The 20,242-nt window shown below is 37.9% G+C and overlaps 1 protein-coding gene across 1 annotated transcript; it reads left to right on the top strand.

The window, feature by feature from the left end:
• Window positions 1-1,146: 1,146 nt before the first annotated feature.
• Window positions 1,147-9,416, top strand: LOC119475594 (synapse-associated protein 1-like). Its single transcript, XM_037748445.1, has 9 exons — window positions 1,147-1,541; window positions 3,894-4,012; window positions 4,193-4,259; window positions 5,282-5,355; window positions 5,471-5,610; window positions 6,704-6,855; window positions 8,055-8,104; window positions 8,222-8,378; window positions 8,624-9,416. The coding sequence occupies exons 1-9, from the start codon at window positions 1,322-1,324 to the stop codon at window positions 8,752-8,754; spliced, it is 1,110 nt and encodes a 369-aa protein (XP_037604373.1). The 5' UTR covers window positions 1,147-1,321; the 3' UTR covers window positions 8,755-9,416.
• Window positions 9,417-20,242: the final 10,826 nt, after the last annotated feature.

Raw genomic sequence — 20,242 nt, 5'->3', positions numbered from 1 at the left:
ATTAACAGTGTTCTACAAGGGAGTATTAGGGCTACATGAGGAAAACAAAATTAATATGAGATTTCAAGAATAAAGTCATAATATTACGAGAATAAAATCATAGGTTTATGAGGAATAAAAAGTCGTAATATTATGAGAATAAAGTCATAAGTTTACGAGAAAAAAAGTCGTAATATTATGAGAATAAAGTCATAAGTTTAAGAGCAAAAATTCATAATATTATGAGAATAAAGTCATACGTTTAAGAGCAAAAAATCAACATATTATGAGAATAAAGAAATAAGTTTACGAGAAAAAAGTCGTAATATTATTAGAATAAAGAAATAAGTTTACGAGAAAAAAAAGTCGTAATATTATTAGAATAAAGAAATAAGTTTACAAGAAAAAAGTTGTAATATTATGAGAATTAAGTCATAATATTATAAAGTAGTAATTTTAAGTTTATTTTATTTTTTCTCGTAAAATTATGACTTTATTCTCATTAAATTACGACTTTTTTCTCGTAAAGTTATGACTTTATCTCGTAATATTACAAAGTGTTTTTTTAAAAATAGTATGACTTTATTCTCATTATATTACGACTTTTTTTCTCGTAAAGTTATGACTTTATCTCGTAATATTACAAAGTGTTTTTTTAAAAATAGTATGACTTTATTCTCATTATATTACGACTTTTTTTCTCGTAAAGTTATGACTTTATTCTCATAATATTACAACTTTTTTTGTCTTGAAAATAGTATGACTTTATTCTCATTACATTACAACTTTTTTTCTCGTAAAGTTATGACTTTATCCTCGAAATATTACTTTTTTTTCCTGAAATAGTATGCCTTTATTCTTATTAAATTACGACTTTTTTTCTCATAATATTATGACTTTATTCTCGAAATCTCTGATTTTTTCCCCTCAATGTGGCCCAAGCCTACTCCATCATAGTATAAAAATAAAAAAAAATTTATTTTTGAAAGAGTGTGTGGGGTTTGCTATAATGCATAATTCTGTAATGATATTGTCAAAATGAATGCATTTGTTTCTGTGTATTTTTATTAATGTATTCGACCAAAACACTGTACGCAGCAAGTCACAAAATCTACACCTGAAGTTCACCCCCTGAAGGCATCATTCCACCTGTTTCACCACCAGGTGGCAGTAACACACCAAACACACACCTTGAACTACACAAACCCAAACAGAGAAGAAGGAAATCTGTCGGTTCATTTCCTGGTTGCACATCCAGTCCAGAACCTCTCCTCTGCTCCTCTGCTCGGATTGTTGTTTTTCTTCTCATCATCTTGAAGTTAGAAACTAAACTCGACCGATAATGTTCCGAGGCTTCGGGACGTGGCTGGGTCTGGAGAACCAGACGTACACGAAGACGTCCGAGGAGAAAGAAGAGGAGGAGCTGGTGGTGGTGGAGCAGGAAGAGAAGGTGGTGGAGGCGCAGAACGAGGTAAACAAACAGCAGCCAGCTGACGAGGATGGAGAACCGGAGGAGATCCAGGAGATCAACGAGCTGAACGAGCTGGGGAAAGGACTCGGTGGTGAGAAACAACTGCTTCTGTATCATTACTGAAACGTTAAGCTAGGTGATTAGCAACATGCCTCTCAGTGGCTCAAAGCTTTGGCTGCTTTAACCGTCGTGTTGTTAGTGTTTCTGTTTCTGTTAACTCATCATACACACATTAAACCAGGACCAGAGGATTGTAGTGTTTGGTAGTGTTTAGCTGTGTTGTTTGTTGTCCAGTAGAGCTGCACAATATATCCTTATTTTATTGTCATGGTAATGTCAACTTGCACAACAAATTAAAAAAAAACATTTTTGTTTGGTGTTAGTTTAAAGGGAGTATCAGTAGAAAATATTAAATTATTTTTTTTTTATTTTTTCATTAAAGGATTTTGAAAATAATTTCCTTCATTTTTTTTTTATTTTTTTTTTTATTCAACAAGTTGTATTTTAGCAGAATACTGAAAAAAATACTAAAAGAAAGACAGAACTACGGAGCCCCTTAAGGGTCAAGGCGAGATATTTCTTTTTGAGGACTACTTTTGCATTACCACGCAGTATTTTGCGTTCCTTCGCAATATGGAAGTAGACGATGGCTGTTTTCGAAACCGCATACTGCATACTACTGAGGAGCGCAGTATGCAGTATGCAGTACATACTGCATACTGCATACTGCATACTGCATACTACTGAGGAGCGCAGTATGCAGTATGCAGTACATACTGCATACTGCGCATCCTCAGTAGTATGCAGTATGGAACGTAAATCGGTTTATTTTGTAGTACGCGAGGCCGAGTTTCGCGGGCTTCCGGTTTTGGAAAGCTTAAAAAAAACTTAAAAGTTACGGCTTTGCTATGGGTAAAGTTAACGTTAGTAGGACAGATTACGTTCGTTACAGATAGACAGTAGCACTTATGAATTGCTGTCCTTACATTAAATTAGAAAAATAATATGCTATTTTTACATTTATATTCCTCCCTGTCCACCGCTGTCACCGGGATGTTGACGTCCGTCATTTCCGCCATTACAAAAATTTCCAAAAAGTGACCGTCGCAGCGCATTGCATTGTGGGATACAGTAGGCGAGGTAGACTGGTCCGGTGCATACTGGAGAATTTTTCCAAATCAGTACGTCATCCGGGTATTTTTGGCATACTGGAGATTTTGCTTTTGTTCGCATACTGCATACTACATACTACATTTTGGCCAAATCAGTACGTACTACTAGTATAGTATGCGGTTTCGAAAACAGCCATAGTGTATCGCTCAGAAGGAATGGAAGGAGAAAAGTATTGCGAGAGAATGCAAAATATTACAAGATATCGCAAAACATATTGCGAGGGAACGCAAACACTGCCCTCAAATAATTCTCAATGTGACCCTTAGAGGATTTTGGAAATAATCTCCTTAATTTTTTTATTTTTTTTTTTTTATTCAACAAGTTGAATTTTAGCAGAATACTAAAATTAGCAGAAAAGACAGAACTACGGAGCCCCTTAAGGGTCACAGCAAAAACAATTTCTAGAGAACTACTTTTGCGTTACCACGCAGTATTTTGCGTTCCTTCGCAATATGGAAGTAGCCATAGTGTATCGCTCAGAAGGAATGGAAGGAGAAAAGTATTGCGAGAGAATGCAAAATATTACAAGATATCGCAAAACATATTGCGAGGGAACGCAAACACTGCCCTCAAAATAATTCTCACCGTGACCCTTAGAGGATTTTGGAAATAATCTCCTTAATTTTTTTTTATTCAACAAGTTGTATTTGAGCATAATACTAAAATTAGCAGAAAAGACAGAACTACGGAGCCCCTTAAGGGTCAAGGCAAGATATTTTTTGAGGACTACTTTTTACCACACTATATTTTGCGTTCCCTCACAATATAAAAATAGTCATAGTGTATCGCTCAGAAGGAATGGAAGGAGAGAAGTATTACGAGAGAATGCAAAACATATTGCGAGTTAACAATATATGGTTATTTTATTGTCATCACAATGTCAACTTGCACAACAAAAGGCATCGCGAAAGACTGCGATATTGTATTCAATGATTTTTTTTTTTAGTTAGTTTAAAGAGAGTATCAGTAGAAAATATTTAATTCCAAAATGTTCAAATTGTTCATTCGGTACAGAACTGAGTACACTTTAATACCTGTTTATTTATCGCAAGTAACATCGTTATCGCGATATTCAATGTTAATATTGTACCTCACATCGTGCAGCCCTATTGTCCAGTGTCAACAAGAGGATATGTGACTGCAGGAGGAGCTGTCTTCTGATAGATTTGTGTTGTGTTGTTGTTGTAGCAATGTTTTTAGTATTATACCCACAATATGATTAAGTTGTTTTCACCCACACTGTCTTCTCACCTTCCTCCTCCATCTGAAGAGTACATCTTCAGTTTTGCCTCCAGTGCCACCAAGAAAATCTCTGAGTCAGTGGTGGAGACGGCTCAGACCATCAAGAAGACTGTGGAAGAAGGGAAAATCGACGGCATCATAGACAAGGCATGTTGGTATTGTCGCCTGTTTGACAAGTTTGGCAGCATGTATAAGACGGGGGTAATGAGTGGAAGGTTTCACTTGTTGTTGTCAAGAGCAGCAGTTTGACATAATTATCATGACAAGTACTTTTCCTCAAGGCAATGTGTAACGATATGTGTGTGTGTTATACTTTTGTATTTGCAGACTTTCCTGGGAGACTTTCAGAAGGAGCAAGAGAAGTTTGTCCAAGAGAAGAAGGCAAAAAAATCAGGTACAATCAGAACCAAGAGACAGGAATCATCTTTACAATATATAATCAATTACTTACCAAGTAATCTCTCTCAAATATTTTTTTTATTCTGTGAGAGGCCCCTTGCTTTAAAGGGCAAACTAGCTTCCAATTAAGTTGCTTTCTTTGCACATCATGGTTTGTTGTGCTAAACACTACAGAGGATTTCTAGGAAGTCTAACAGTGGGAAAGTGTCACTAATGTAGCAGGTAACATTGAAGTGAACCTGTGAAGTCACTTGTTCACAATAGGGAGAAGCCACAGCTAAATCCAACAGAAACATACTGAATAGTAAGCAGAGTATTAATATGGCTTTATTGGCTTGATGAGGATTTGTAGTTTTCATAACTCCTCCCAAAATATGTCAATATTAGTATCCATCGTAATCGCTGTTAATCCAAGCTGGCATCAGCTTCTGCATCCATGTTCAGCACCGTTTCTAAAGGCTCATCGAGCAAACAATAAAGATGATCCTTAAAAGCACAGCACCAAGCAACGCCTTTTCCTGCAAGCATAATGGGTTTAAAAAAAAAAATACAATTCAATAAGTCAATCAAACTGTATTTGCATGGCACCTTTTATACAGTACATCATAGTGCAATATAAAGGGCTTTACAGGGACTTTAAAAACAGATAGGAACAAGACAGTACCAGTATAAACAGTAAAACAACTGGAGGATAATGCACATGAAAAATAGAAAAAAAAAATGTAAAAGTCAAAATTAATTAATTGCAATTTTGCAAGACTGTATTGACAGAAAACATGTTAATCTTCATGTCTACATTCTGTCAGTGAGAACAGTGGACTCACATTATCAGCTCATATAACTTGCTGGCCTTTATTACTTTAGATCCAGATGTGTGCATGTGTGCATCGGAGAGATAAGTCCAGTGAGTGATGAAATACCTCTCTGAAGCCTAGTTCTGTCTGATGGTCTTATGTACTTTGTGTCACAGCCCGACTGAAGGTGTGTGTGTGTGTTTGTGCTGATGTTTGTGTCCAGAAGTAGCAGTGCCTCCCTGGGTTGGCTACAACGAGGAGGAGACAATCCAGCAGCAGATCCTGGCTCTGTCAGCTGTAAGCAAACACATCATAATCTTTATGAACGTGTCAACATGTGTGCGACATTATCACTCTTTATCTCTGGATATAATTTGCCCTTCACACTGAGGTCTCTGGCTGCTGATTCTAGGACAAGAGAAATTTCTTGCGAGACCCTCCCGCTGGTGTTCAGTTCCACTTCGAAATGGAGCAGATGTATCCTCTGGCTGCAGTGATGCTGGAGGAAGACCAGCTGCTCAACCGCATGCGCTTTGACCTGGTTCCTAAACAGTCAGTAGTCTTTCAGAGTTGTGCACGTGGTTGTGTGTGTGTGTACAGTATGGATTTTGAATTATGTGCCAATTTCTGCAAGAGTTTTAAAGGGTAACTTTGGTTTATTTTTCACCCTGGACCCTAGTTTCTCATGTTTTTGTGTCTAAGTGACTAATAGGGACAACGATTTTTTAAATTGGTCCAGTATTGAGGGATAACGTTGTAACATTAAGCACTTTCATGTAACTTTTCGTCCACTAAAAGTGCTTTTTTTTGCCACCGACAGGCTCAGATTGTTATTATAAGTGTCTGACAACATTATGGAAAAGACCCTACGGAGAAATAAAACCTTTTTCTTACCTTTCGCTTGATCCGTCTGTTATGGTGTCCAAGTTCTGCTCCAGGAGAAGTCTTGTTGTGAAATCTGAATATCCGTATACTCTGACGGCCATCGAATTCAAAGACCTCATCCACATTATGGAAATCATCTACATATTCAGCCATGACATTGAAAATCTTTTAGATAACACTAAGCTGTGCTTTCTCTACTCCAACACAACAAGCTCTGCCCGGCTGGCACTCATGTTTCCACCATGGATGTGTTCCACTATTCCACCGTTGTCTTCCAACAGCACGTCTTCAGAACGAGACTTCTCCTTGTGCGAGACTCTTTCCATAATATCAGACACTTATAATAACAATCAGAGCCTGTCATGGCAAAAACAAGCACTTTTAGTGGACGTAAAAGACTATGTCAGCTTGCCCCAATAGGATTACATTGCTGTCGTGAGCAGATGTCGTCTAGAGCAATCTCCCTCAATACTGGACCAGTTTCAGAAATTGTTGTCACTATTAGTCAGTTAGACACAAAAATGTGGGACAATAGGGGCCAGGTAGAAAAATACCAAAGTTACCCTTTAACATGACACTTTTTTAAAAAATATGTTTTTGTCATATATGATATTTGCCTGTTTTTTGTTTTTGTTTGAAGCACGTTGAGTCTACGCCTGTCGTATGAAATGTGCTAATAAATAAAATTAGATTGAATTGCATTCACCTGTGGAATCAACATAAAATGATACTATAAAATGCATGTGTTTGTGTTTGACAGTGTGAAGGAGGAGGTTTTCTGGAGGAATTATTTCTACCGGGTGTCTCTGGTCAAGCAGTCGGCTCAGCTCACAGCGCTGGCAGCCCAGCAGCAGCAGAAGGACGGCGAGGACAGAGCGGCCAGTGTTTCACCCGAAGATGTCGTCTTAACAGGTCTGACTTTCACCCACATTTCACCTGTTTATTCACATTAACAGCAGCCGCATCAACCGCACTGCCAGAGCTGCATTTTGCTTCTTTTAAAATACATATGCATCTCACAAGCCTCTCCCAACTCACTGTACTATGCTTGGATTGGCTGGTACTCCCACTACGACCTTCAACAGCAAGATGCGTCAAACTCTGTGTAGATTCAAACTCCAGAAATATGTGTATGCATTGTGTTTTCATCATAGTTATGAAGCCCTGTGTGCTCATGGTTGTTTTACAGCTCTCAAATCATTATTGAACTGAGCACACGTGCATGAACAGTTATATCAATTACTTCTGCTTGTCCCACAACTCGTTAGACCTGTCGATGAAAAACTGTGGCTATTTATAGCACGCATACCAGTAATTGATCACATGTTTATGTAGTCATGTAAATGTGCCTTTGATTGACATTTTACAAATCACTCTGCATTAGGGCGTGGCTACCTTGTGATTGACAGGTCGCTACCACGGCGTTGTCCGGTCTGGGAGTTGTCCGTGTTTTCGTCTTAGAACTGTAACCCTTTCACAGTGCGTTTTCAGTTTATGAAATTAATTGTAACATTTTGGTCGCCTAAAAATGTCTTATTCGGCGTTTGGTTGTACTTAGCTCGACCCTCTCGTGTCGTGATGACGGACAAATACCCATAAAATGGGTGCGCATTTGTAAAGACTGGTATTCTACAATAGAAGATGTGGAAAGAGAGAGTAATCTGCTTTGTCACCGTATGCGTCTGTGATTTGTGAATAACTTATTTCACCACTTGTTGCACTTTTTTGATTTGTCATTGGGAACAGCTCATTGATTTCTGCTTTGTTCTCTGTGGGGAGAGTGTTTGTCCTCTTGCACGTCATTGGAGACCTGGAAGCAAAAGAACTTCCAGTTGAAGTTGTGGTATGACTGAGCTCTGTAGGGTGGAGCTCCTGGTGTAGGATCAGAGGCCATCCAAGCTTAAAGTGATGTTAGGAATGATTGTGTGTGTGTTGTAAAAAGTCACGAGAAGCATGTCTTCAGTTCTTGCCATCCACCTCATTATTATTCAACTAGTCATTGCTGTGAATGGCACTCCTACTACACATAACCTCAGACAGGGCTGTGGTTTTACAGGTAATCCATAGGTCATTGAGTGGGAAAACTAATAGTACTGTATTCTTTTTTATAGACAATGTTAGACCAAAAACTCCTCCAGTTTCCATCAGCGACATACAGAAGGTAAGAGTACTAAAATAAAGACGTGTGTCTTTCTGTACTTTCCAACAATCATTCTAAAACTTAAAAGCGAGTAGCACAGTCAATTGCCTTTTTCTGTCCCGTCCGTGTGACTCGCAGCCGACTCAGGAAGACGAGGAGGAGATGTCGACAAGTCCCGGAGTGTCCGAGTTTGTGAGCGATGCTTTCGACTCGACAAGCATCAACCAGGAGGACCTGAGGAAAGAGATGGAGCAGCTGGTGCTGGATAAGAAGGAGAGCGTCCCCTCTCCCGATGGTTAGCTTTCTAACGGTTTCTGATTCTTCAGCTAAATGTTGTCTCCTAAATTCTCTCATCGCACAGCTGCAAGTCTTTACTGTACCTATACAGATAGTTTGGATGTTGGAAAACAACATTCTGTGATGGTTTTGAGTGGTATTATACTGTGGAGTAAATAATTGTCTTGGCCCTGTGAGCGGTTACAGATAATAAATGGATGGATGAAGTGATTGTCTCACTCATAATCTTCCTCTTACATTCAGATGAATCAGCAGACTGGGAGAAGGAGCTGCAGCAGGAGCTTCAGGAGTACGAGGTGGTGACTGAGGCAGACAACAAAGACGACCAATGGGATCAAGAGATTGAGAAGATGCTGCAGGCTGACGACAGCTAGACAAGTACCGCGTGTCTGTCTCCTGATAAGTCATCCGGCCCAGAATGGAGGAATAGTGACGGGTGATTCACAAGGGGGATGAACTTCCACATTCTCTGCTACACCCAACTGTGATTACTATCCTGTAAACGTTCTCATGTACCCGATGAAGGGGTAGATCCAATAATAGCAAGAGTGTGTCACCTCTGCTGGAAACAGTGGGTATGTTCAGACATATTAGTAAAGTGCTACTTCATTGCTCCTTCCTACTTTTATCTACTCGCTTTCCCTTACCCTCTCTCTTTGTCATGGCGGGGAAAAGCCGCTAGAGGGCGCTCCAGTACAAGCACAGTGAATTTTATAACGGAGGTGGCTTGTTTGAAATGACATGAAATTGTATCTCTGTTTCCACTGCTGCTTTCTGGTGGGTTGTACAGTAAAGTCTCGGTATAGTTATAGTACAGTAAAGTCAAATGTAAAGTTACATTTCTGTAAATAAAGAAGATTCTAACACTATACTTAACTATATTTCCCTTTCATTACACCTGCTTGTCATTTTACATTTTGTACCGCGCTTTCACAAACTCCCGTGTGCATGTCTGCTTTACTTTGTTTTCTCTGCAACTGAAGTACTGTACATTTTCTGTTTAACATGTCATCCTTTAATAAATATTTATCTGTGATTATGGACAATATACATCATGTTTAAAGTGGACACAAAGCCCAGGGGAACTAGGTTTTAAAATGACAGAAACTATTGTTTTGAACAATGCTACAAAGCCTTTTTATGAAGCTAAAACACATGGTATATGTACATTAAAGGCAACTTTACGGAAGCCCTGAGAGGCAAGTGAGAAAAAAAAAGATATATTGTTTTAAGTTACATTTTTTTAAGTCTGATCAAAATTGTTTTCTCTCCTGTGTTTATGACATAGGGTTTACCAGGCAAAGTCTGTCCTAAATCTGTGATAACCGGTGGAAAACAAGTTTCTCCAGAATCAATTTTCTATGTTATTTTTTTTCATCTGTGGAAACGGGTGAAAACAAACATTTTGGCAGGTAATTTTTTTTTTTTTTTTGCTCATACTTAATTTGGCCTCAAGAGACTGAAGTGCACAACTACCCCATGTTCTAAATAGGATTAAAGTATAGTATGTCGAAAAATTTCACCAGAAAAAGTCATAGTGTTGTATGTCAAAAAAATTCACCAAAAAGAGTAAAAAAAACAAAACATAGTATAGTATGTCGAAAAAAGAAAAAAAAAAGTCATAGTATAGCATGTTAAATTTTTTTCCAAAAAAGTCATAGTATAGTGTGTTGAAAAAAGTCATAGTATAGTATGTTGAAAAATGTCATGGTATAGTATGTTGAAAAAAAAAAAAAATCATAGTATAGTGTGTCAAAAAATTAAAAAGGAGAAGTCATAATATAGCATGTCGAAAAATTTCACCAAACAAATTCATAGTATACTATGTCAAAAAAATCCACCAAATAAAGTAAAAAAAAAAAAGTCATAGTATAGCATGTCGAAAGATTTCATGAAAAAAGTCATAGTATAGTATGTCGAAATTTTTTTTGACTTTTTGACTTTTTTCATGAAATTTTCCAACATGCTATGCTATGACTTTTTTTCATGAAATTTTCATAGAACGTCATAGTATAGTATGTCTAAATTTTTTTTGACTTTTTGACTTTTTTTCATGAAATTTTCCGACATTACTTTTTTTCATGAAATTTTTCGACATGCTAAGACTTTGTTTCATGAATATTTTTCGACATACTATACTATTACGTCTTTTGATGACATTTTTTAACATTCCCGTTCTGTATGACTTCAAAACTGAGTTGATGTTGAGTTTGACATTTAATATATGGTTTTCATGGACAAACAATACTGTCCTAGCTGAATGGGAGGTGGAGCTGAGGGCACAGTACAGAGGTGGGCGTGAAGAAAGCCAGTCGAGAGAGTGAGTAAGTCAGTGTGGAATGATGGGAAGGAGGCCTGGATGTTTTGGTATAGTAGAAAGTCTGTAATCATGTTAAATGAGACAAACACATAGCTATGCTTGTGCCAACCAGACAACCCAACGTGTCTCTGCATGCTCCATACGTTTCTGTATAAGAGTGGTGGAAACAGATGGGACGCTGTCTGGAGTGTCAACACTACTCCCACCACAATTGGATACAAAACGAATGATCGAATATAACATGAATAAGAGAATAAATACTCATTTGCAACTGTCAATCAATACAAGGATCAATATCAATGTCAATATGCCAATGTCTGCTGTGCCTCTTATCTTCTTCTTGGGTTTCAGGTGTGTGTCCAAGCATATAATGTGAACAGACTGCTTAATGAATAATTCTCCATGGCAGCGTGTTCTCTCTTTGTTGTGTCTCTTTCTCTCACACACACACACACACACACACACATACACATCACTCCCATCACAGCATCACAGTCAGGGTCTACCAGCTGGTTGTCACCATGGTGACAAAGCCCGGCAGATGAGGACCCATGTGTGTTATTTATTGCTTGTGTGTGCTGTTGGTTTAACAATCTTTTAATAATGCATAAAGGCAGGCCTGTGTGTGTGTGTTTGTGTGTGTGTTTGTGTGTAGCCCATAGCCTTCAGATTTTCTTGTCTGTATTCCAGACAAAGAGACAGAATAAACAGAGATGAGAGATAATCGTTTTGTTACAAACACATCACCGATTGTGTGTTTCATGTGTGGTATGTAAATGTAATATGCTGTTAGGCACAAATCCTCCAATTGTTTTCAAATTTGTAACATTTTACAGCAACAGTCTATACAACACTCTTTATAGCCTTCCAGGATACAAAAGGAAAGTAAATGGGGGGAGTTTTAAAGAAAAGGATGAAGGGTGGAACAGAAAAAGAGGGAAAGGATTAAAGGTGCTGGACTGAGAGGAGTGAGAGATGAGGGTGGAAATATAGGGGAGAGTGAAAAGAGAGAACAAAGGAGGAGTTGAAGAGGCAGAGAAGGAGCTGCATGGCTGCTCAGACTACCCGCCACTCATTTTGCTACGAATAGCCCCGAAAACTGTGCAGAGAGAATATTCAGCGTTCATTTTTCATCTTACCGGGCGGAGAACCGGAGTGTTAATACGGACTACGATACAGTTCTATGTAAGAAGAGATGTCAGAATTTTTAAAATGTAAGGAAATTCTATATTTCTCAGTTGGAACCTGCAAACTACAGTACAAAGTCACTGCTCACGGTAACGACCGTAAAGAGACGCTTGAACAAACATAATGACTATGGAAGCCAAGAAAGGCCATAATAATTTGAATTTTTATAAATATCCGAATGCCTACTTGCGAAATGATAACTTTTGAATGTATAGCATTACAATATTTGACTTTGAAAACCATATATCAGCACTCAAATTTCCATAAGGTTTTGTAATTTCCCAAAAAATAATAAAAAAAAACATTTTTGGGTTAAAAAATTCAGTCAAAGAATTAAAGTGTCCAGGATTTCCTGTTGTTCATCTGAACTTCTCTTTCTTGAATCACATGACTGACCTGACTCAGACTTGATGGTTTATCCTTATGCCTATCCTAAGTGATGAGTTTTGATATCTGAATTTTACTGGTACCATTCAAACAACTTGATTTTTTAGATCTATAAATAAACTCACTCACAGAAACTTATCCCTGTAATAATGTCAACGGTATTTATGTTTCAACATTAAACGAACAGTGTGTAACATTTTGGGGATCTATTAGCAGAAATAGAATATAATATTCTATGACTATGTTTTCATTCGTGTATAATAACCCAAAACTAAGAATTGTTGTGTTTCCGTTAGCTTAGAATGAGCCCTTCATATCTACATAGGCAGCGGGTCCTCTTCACAGAATCCACCATGTTGCTCCGCCATGTTTCTACAGTAGAACAGAACGGACAAACACTGGCTCTAGAGAGAGCCTTTAGCAGTTTTAGGTTACTTGAAGGCCACCATAGTTCTCCGACATGCTTGCCGTGGTACCACGAGCTCCAATTTGTTATTATAATAAGGTTTTGCACTCAGCGGCTCACGTTACCGCAGTCTTGGAAAGGGCTGCGGTAACATGAGCCATCGGACCAGCTGAGCGGAGGGGTACTCAGTTGGTTGCAATCTGCAACCACACCGCTAGATGAAGCCAAATCCTACACACTGTAACTTTAAGTATTCTGTTGCTTATAAGATTCAAATCCTTACAGCCTTTTCTGCTTCCAAGATGTTCTAACATCCTGAGCCCCTCCGCTAAACTTGCACTTTAACATGAGTTTGCTCCGTCTAAATAGAGCTATTTTGGGACTCAAAGACACCTGAGGGACCTCAGAGAACTACAACTCTTTGAACTCTACTTCCTCTTTTGTAGACTTTAGGAGTTTGTTTTATTCCTCAGCCCTTAAGTGAGTTACTTTCACTCTTTAGAACATATTTTCATTATTAATACTCCATCAAGGCTCAACAGGCTGTATGGAGGTAGACATTGTGTTTGTTACACTACTATAAATTGTTTTCTTTTATGGCTATTTCTTCCAAAAGCTCTTTATGTGATTACGCATAGCTGTATTTTATATGAACTCAGATTAGGAGCGCTTAGCTCAGGATGTCACACATTTTAAATAAACTTCAATCATTGACACTTTCAGATGTCAGTGACTTAACTCACTTCCTGCATGCAACCAGGTCAGTGTCTGCACATACTACAGCGACCTTTATACTGACACTTGAAATGAAAGCACCAAAAGTAAAACCCGCAGACACCCCATGGTGGAAAATCTAAATTGAACTAAATTTAGACTGATGTGAATGGTTGCTACTAATCTGTGTGAAATCTACTTGAACACAAAACTCCAAGGATGGATGGCTGAACTTGTGACAGGTGTAGAGCTGATTTAAAGCCCTGTAAAGCTGTTGTTTTCATAGGGAATGCCGGCCTTTCGCCTTTATGACCGTGCTGTAAAGTCATTTAAACTATAGCGGGTGTAGCCCTGAGACCCCACTATTGTTGGTGAATTTAACAAGAAGGGGCTCCTGTGAGCGTTCTGAAATGAACAACATGAAAACGCAGACATGTGTGTCCTCTGTAAGACTGAAACTGAGATATTTGGAGGATTTTGAGTTTCGGTTTAAGTTTTTTTTTCAAACATTACATTCAGGTTAAAGTGATGGGTTGAAGGTCATATCGGTAATATTTTTTATGTAGACTACTATTTTAAATAATACATCCACAGACCTTTAGAAAGGTGCTGAATAAAAGTATGGCTTTTCCTTTAAAAAAAAATATTATGATTGTGAATGACTCATTTCAGAAATGTTTGCGGGTCCAAAATGAATGTTTCGTTTATCTCTGTGCAGATATCTGATGTTCGGTTTGCACTTCTAACAAGGCTCGTGAGTCAATAGTATAACTACGTTGGTATCACGTGGTATCTCTGGGTTGTCAGCTATCAAGCTGCCAGTTAGTGAGGGGAAAAACTGGCTGAGTTTGACAGTAAGTGTCTGGCAACGGCTGAATGTCATCAATTTTGTCAATAGTACCTTTAAGGTCAAAGTTCAGATTTCTAGACAACATTAGATTTTGTTAAAAAAAAAAAAAGTTAAAGCCGCAAGCAGCGATGAACGGGCCCTCACACCTTCCCGCACGTCGGGTGTAGCCTAAAACTCACTATCTTTACAATGAAGTTTCAACAAGATCTTAAGGCTTTTCTGACCTAATTTGAGGATCTGATTAATTTGTGCGGCAAAGTACATCAACATGCAAAACATGACATTTCCTGTTGCCTGTAGGTGGCGCTGTGACTACGAGACTAAATTTGCAGGTGGATGTCCTCAGGCCAAGACTCTTATCACACGTGATAAATTTGGAGCAGATCGGTTGATGTACGCCGAAGTTACAACAACTTCCTGTTGCCACGGCAACGTCCTTCCATATAAACTAAAAATTTTAGCAACTTTTCATCACAAAGCTCGTAAGATAGTACTGACAAAATTTGAAGTTGATCAGGTTAAATCTCTAAGAGGAGTTCGTTAAAGTACAGCGCCGCAATTTAGCAAAAAACAACCTAAAATTGAAAATGGCCGACTTCCTGTTGGGTTTACGGTATACCTCCAAGAAGCTTTTTTTTACGTCTCAACATGGTACATATTCTCAACAAATTTCATACATCTAAGTGAAACCGCACACCGGTGCTACTCAATTGGGGACGCTATGGAACCATTTTGTCACACCCATACACGAAACTCATAACACATATACATTTTCACCACTCGTGTGCAAAGTGTCATTCATTTCTGAGCATGTTTAGCGTCTCAAAAATGTGATTCATTTCGGAGAAGAAGAATAAACATAGCGATTTCAATAAGGCCTTGTCGACCCCCTGTCAGTGCTCAGGCCATAATGATAATGAAATACTCCTCAAGGCCTTGCATTTAGCGAAGTGTGTTGGAGTTGCCAGTGTTGGTCCTTACAAGTGCAGTAACACCAACGTGTTTCCCAGTACACAATGTTTCATTGTTAATACCTTTGGCAATGTCTCGCTCTACGAAGGTGTGTGCTTCCCTTCACAGCGCGCCTTATTTGCACTGCAGAAAACACACATTCACAGACAGAACCCTGCTTTTACAAGCATGTGATATTTGTCCTAAAATAACACGTTTGGGCATGACGGATTTAAGAAAATTTGCTTTTGGATATTATCCCTTAGTGGTTGCTGGTGGGAAACCACAATTGCAGGATGTAAGATCAACTACTAAGTGACTGAATCACTAAGTGCTGTTTTAGTTCCTGTCAGACCTGCATACTCTGCCCTGTCACATGATAGGCCACAAAGGCTTTCTCTTCAAGTTCAGACAGTAAGAGATTCTTCTGACCATATTTGGAGCGTTTGACAGGAGATTACATTACGCACTCGGGGGCCAATACACAAGTATGCAACATTGTTCGCTGCTGATAAGCATGCACACACATTTTACGCTCTGCTGCTGCATCTTACCCTGTCAATGGCAGGCCTAATAGTTCATCCATTAAGGAAGGACCTCAGTCACTCGCAAAGTCTGCTGTGGTTTTTACACGGAGATGGACGATAAGATAACTAACTAGTGCAGGCTTGAGGTTGTCGACTGAGTCTCTGTGTCTAATGCTGCTGCTTGTTATTGGTTTCATTCTCTCTCTCTGTTGTCAACCCGTCTTTCACTCTCACTCTCTCTGTCCGCACAAATCTCGCAGCAGATCTTTACGGACACAAATATATTGTCACTTTCATCTCTGACCGTCGTCATTGTGTGTGTGTGTGTGTGTGTGTGTGTGTGTGTGTGTGTGTGTGTATGTGTGTGATTCCAAGCACACCTGTCGACATCGAGACAGTGTGCCCTTTATTACCCGAGCCCACGCAATTCAACCGACAAACCCTGCTCCAGACAAATACACACAGACGCATATACACTCAACCACAGTTGAACAGAAAAGAGGGGCCAGGTGCTGTATCAAGCCATTTCCTTCCACCCCCTCCTATCTCCACCCCCTTTTTTCTCCTCTTTTATTGTTTTCCTTTACTATAGAAGAAGATATGAGTCTAAATCTAAGAGTTTAAGTGTTTAACTTTGAGTTTTTAGTGGGAAATGCTTTAAATTGTCAGGTGAGCACGAACAATGGCATCAGATAATGTTCTGGGTTTAAACATTAACCTGCTTTTAACACCTGCAGCTACAAGTGCGTCACGGATATATTTTTGTACAAAGCAGAATACAAAGTCAAAGTCAAGCTAATTCAAACGTTATAGCTGGGACACATTTCATTAGTAAGGAAACACCACGTCCCACAACAGGAAGTAGAAAAACAGGCAACAGGCTGAGTGACATGGCCATACTATGTCCTACATGCAAATGTAAAATATGTCTTTAGAACATTTTTTTCGAACTCTTTGTGTTTATTATTGCAAGTATTATGCTTTGCATTACCAACTCTTAAATGTACTTTGGATTAGGCCTACACACAGTACACATTAAAACAAGTTATTTCATGTACAGTCAATTTAAATAACATTTTTACTAGGGCTGTCAATCGATTCAAATATTTAATCACAATTAATCACACGTCAGTGTGCTGTCTTGACTATGACTTGCCCCAAACTGCATGTGATTATCATAAAGTGGGCATGTCTGAAAAGGGGAGACTCGTGGGTACCCACAGAACCCATTTTCATTCACATATCTTGAGATGAGAAGTCAAGGGATCCCTTTGAAAATGGCCATGACAGTTTTTCCTCGCCAAGTATGGAGCGTTATTTAGCTTCCTTCACGACAAGCTAGTATAACATGGTTGATACCATTGGATTTCTTAGGTTTTATAGTTTCATATGATACCAGTATCGCACTAATTTTAAAACTGAGCCCACTACAACCTAAAAATCGCAAATTGAGTTAATGCGTTTAAGAAATTAGTGCCGTTACATTTTTAAATTTGTTTTATGTTATTATCGTGTTAAGTTTGACAGCCCTAACTTTTACATATTTTACTGTGGTTGAAAACTACCCAAATTGTGTTGTTTTCAACCCAGCTGTTTTTAGTGTGTTTATATACAGTGGATACAAAGGGCTTTTGCACTTGCACACACATACTTGGTGTCTGCTTCACAAGACCTGAGAGACCTTGTTGGCTCATATCCTGCAACAAAGCCAGAAATTTATTGTGGTGCCATTCGGAACTTTCTAGACAAGCAACAGAGCCATAAAGTCAACTGTCTACAGGAAGACTGTGTAGCCAGAAAGAGTTCACTTCAGTTTTTCTAGTCTTAGTTAAAACTCGTTAAGAAATATCTGCCAAATAGAGGACTACAATTTTATGTCTTGAGTTTGTGATTAACTTTTGATGTCCTACAACAGGAAATGTCATGCACAATGTGTCGCGTTTTAGCGGTCCCATGCTCTTGTGATTATTTGTTTCATGAAAGGAAGCAATAATCTTAGCTGATTTCAATTATCTGTTGTAGCTATTCAGACTCTAAATATCTCACTTTAGACGTTTGCCATTCATGTTCATCTTCACAGCTGCCTACTTAAAACCGTTTAAAGGATTTCATACTTAACCCAAGGGGCTTCATGTTTGCCAGAAAATGCTTGTTTTCTCGTAAGCAGTGATCAAGATCGTGTTTTTTCTTCAAAGTTCAAAGCTTCCTCAAGATGAAGCTGCGGTTTGTGGTAACATTTGAAACCAAGAGTGTACCAGCTGCCTGTGGCATTGAAGCAGTAGGAGTTCTAACGCTATCTGTTATCAATGTCACAGAAAAAAATAAAACACATCTTGCACAGGGGTCACTGTTATGGCTTTTGGAGATAGCTAAGTTAACATGTTCCTGGATAGACCCAGAGACAGGTTGACAGGGCACTTATGGAGCACTTATTTGAGAATTTATGCACTATCCTGTATTGAGGTCTAACATAATCCAGACAAAACAGAACAAGTTTTAAGCCTAACCACAATGAGCATTAGTCTAATTATGCATTTTAGGGGGATTATCAGATGTAATAGCAGGATTTAACATAATGAATGGCAATAGGTCAAAAACAATTATATTAAGTGGTTACTTTGTCATTAAACAAACACTGAAGGCTATGTAATGCTGAGGCTTGTCTACTTCTTGGCTTGAGAGAGGCTTTGGAAAGTGAACTGACTGATTGTATTCTCACTCATGCAGCCCCTCCTTTGTGCTCCCAGATCCAGACCCAGTCACCCTCTCTGTTTAACACCTTGCTGCTCGACAGCAGTCAAGTGAGACGCAGATAACAGAATATAACCAGGAAACTACTTTGCCTTCAAAATAAAAGCGCACAATTTGACACTGACAAAAAAAAAATCATAACATTGCATTAGCCATGGAGTAAAACTGCAATTTAGCCAACTTGAATTGGCATAATGATATAGGTGTTAAAGAATATGTTATAACTACTAAGTTATAGGTTATAACTGGCTAAATAAGAAACTGATTTAAGGATTAGGTTTATGCATTCAGGCCAGATTCAGGCGCAGTGAACATACAAGCAGCATTCCCACAAAATGGTGAGGCAACAACTACTTTGCACAGATACAAAAGCAGAAAATTGCACAATTTTACAATTTTACATAATTATTTCACATTTCCCACACAGTTTAACCATCTGAGCATGTCCTGCTCAATGTGCTGTTATTACTGCTCAATTCTCCATTTGTATGCTCTGTCGGTTTAAGAGAAAAAAGTCTTAGTATTATGTGAATAACATCATAATATTATAAAGTATTGAGTTAGTATAGGTTTCACAAATAACAAAATACTTCATCTTTTGGCACATCAGCACTACATTTTACATTATCATAAGTATCAGGACCTTGAAAAGATTGTGCAAAAAACTGCTCCACTTTGTGGCGCGGGAAATGGCTTTTTTCTCATAGAGTTATGACTTTATTCTTGTAATATTACGTCTTTTTCTCTCGTAAAGTTATGACTTTATTCCCGTAATATTACGACTTTTTTTCTCTCTTTAAGTTATGACTTTATTCTCGTAATATTAAGTATTTTTCTCTCGTAAAGTTATGACTTTATTCTCGTAATATTACGACTTTTTTTCTCTCTTTAAGTTATGACTTTATTCTTTAAATATTACAACTTTTTTTCTCGTAAAGTTATGACTTTATTTTTGTAATATTACGACTTTTTCTTCTTGTAAAGTTATGACTTTATTCTTGTAATATTACAACTTTTTTCTCGTAAAGTTATGACTTTATTCTCATTAAATTACGACTTTTTCTCTCGTAAAGCTCTGACTTTATTCTCGTAATATTAAAACTTTTTTCTCATAAAGTTACGACTTTATTCTCGTAATATTACACTTTTTTCTCATAAAGTTACGACTTTATTCTCGTAATATTACACTTTTTTCTTTCGTAAAGTTATGACTTTATTCTTGTAATATTACGACGTTTTTTCTCATAAAGCTATGATTTATTTTTGTAATTTTACGACTTTTTTCTCTCTTTAAGTTATGACTTAATTCTTGTAATATTAAAAAAAAATTCTTGTAAAGCTATGACTTTATTCTCATTAAATTACGACTTTTTCTCTCGTAAAGCTCTGACTTTATTCTCGTAATATTAAAACATTTTTCTCATAAAGTTACGACTTTATTCTCGTAATATTACACTTTTTTCTTTCGTAAAGTTATGACTTTATTCTTGTAATATTACAACGTTTTCCTTGAAATAGTATGACTTTATTCTCATTAAATTAGGACTTTTTTTCCTTGTAATATTATGACTTAATTCTCTAAATGTCAGATTTTTTTAACTATATTCTGAAAAGTTATTATGGATTTTTTTGCCCTATGATGCCAAAAACATTCTGCCTACTGGTGCTTTAATGTAAGGGCGCTTTGGTTCTCTCTCTCATACAGTCATGTATTTCCAAAGTAATTCCCGGAAGCAGCTCCTCGTCATTGTATCTGTCTTGACAGCAG

This window comes from Sebastes umbrosus, chromosome 2, assembly GCF_015220745.1.
Source record: "Sebastes umbrosus isolate fSebUmb1 chromosome 2, fSebUmb1.pri, whole genome shotgun sequence".
NCBI lineage: Eukaryota > Metazoa > Chordata > Actinopteri > Perciformes > Sebastidae > Sebastes > Sebastes umbrosus.
The sequence above is the reverse complement of the archived record's forward strand: the minus strand, read 5'-3'. Positions and strand labels throughout refer to the sequence as shown.

What these genes read in the sequence shown, in the direction of transcription:
- LOC119475594 (XM_037748445.1), top strand. Translation starts at nt 1,322, where the DNA reads ATGTTCCGAGGCTTCGGGACGTGGCTGGGTCTGGAGAACCAGACGTAC. An exon ending in TCGACGGCATCATAGACAAG is followed by an intron (nt 4,013 to 4,192) that starts GCATGTTGGTAT and finishes TTGTATTTGCAG; the next exon opens with ACTTTCCTGGGAGACTTTCA. An exon ending in GAAGAAGGCAAAAAAATCAG is followed by an intron (nt 4,260 to 5,281) that starts GTACAATCAGAA and finishes GTTTGTGTCCAG; the next exon opens with AAGTAGCAGTGCCTCCCTGG.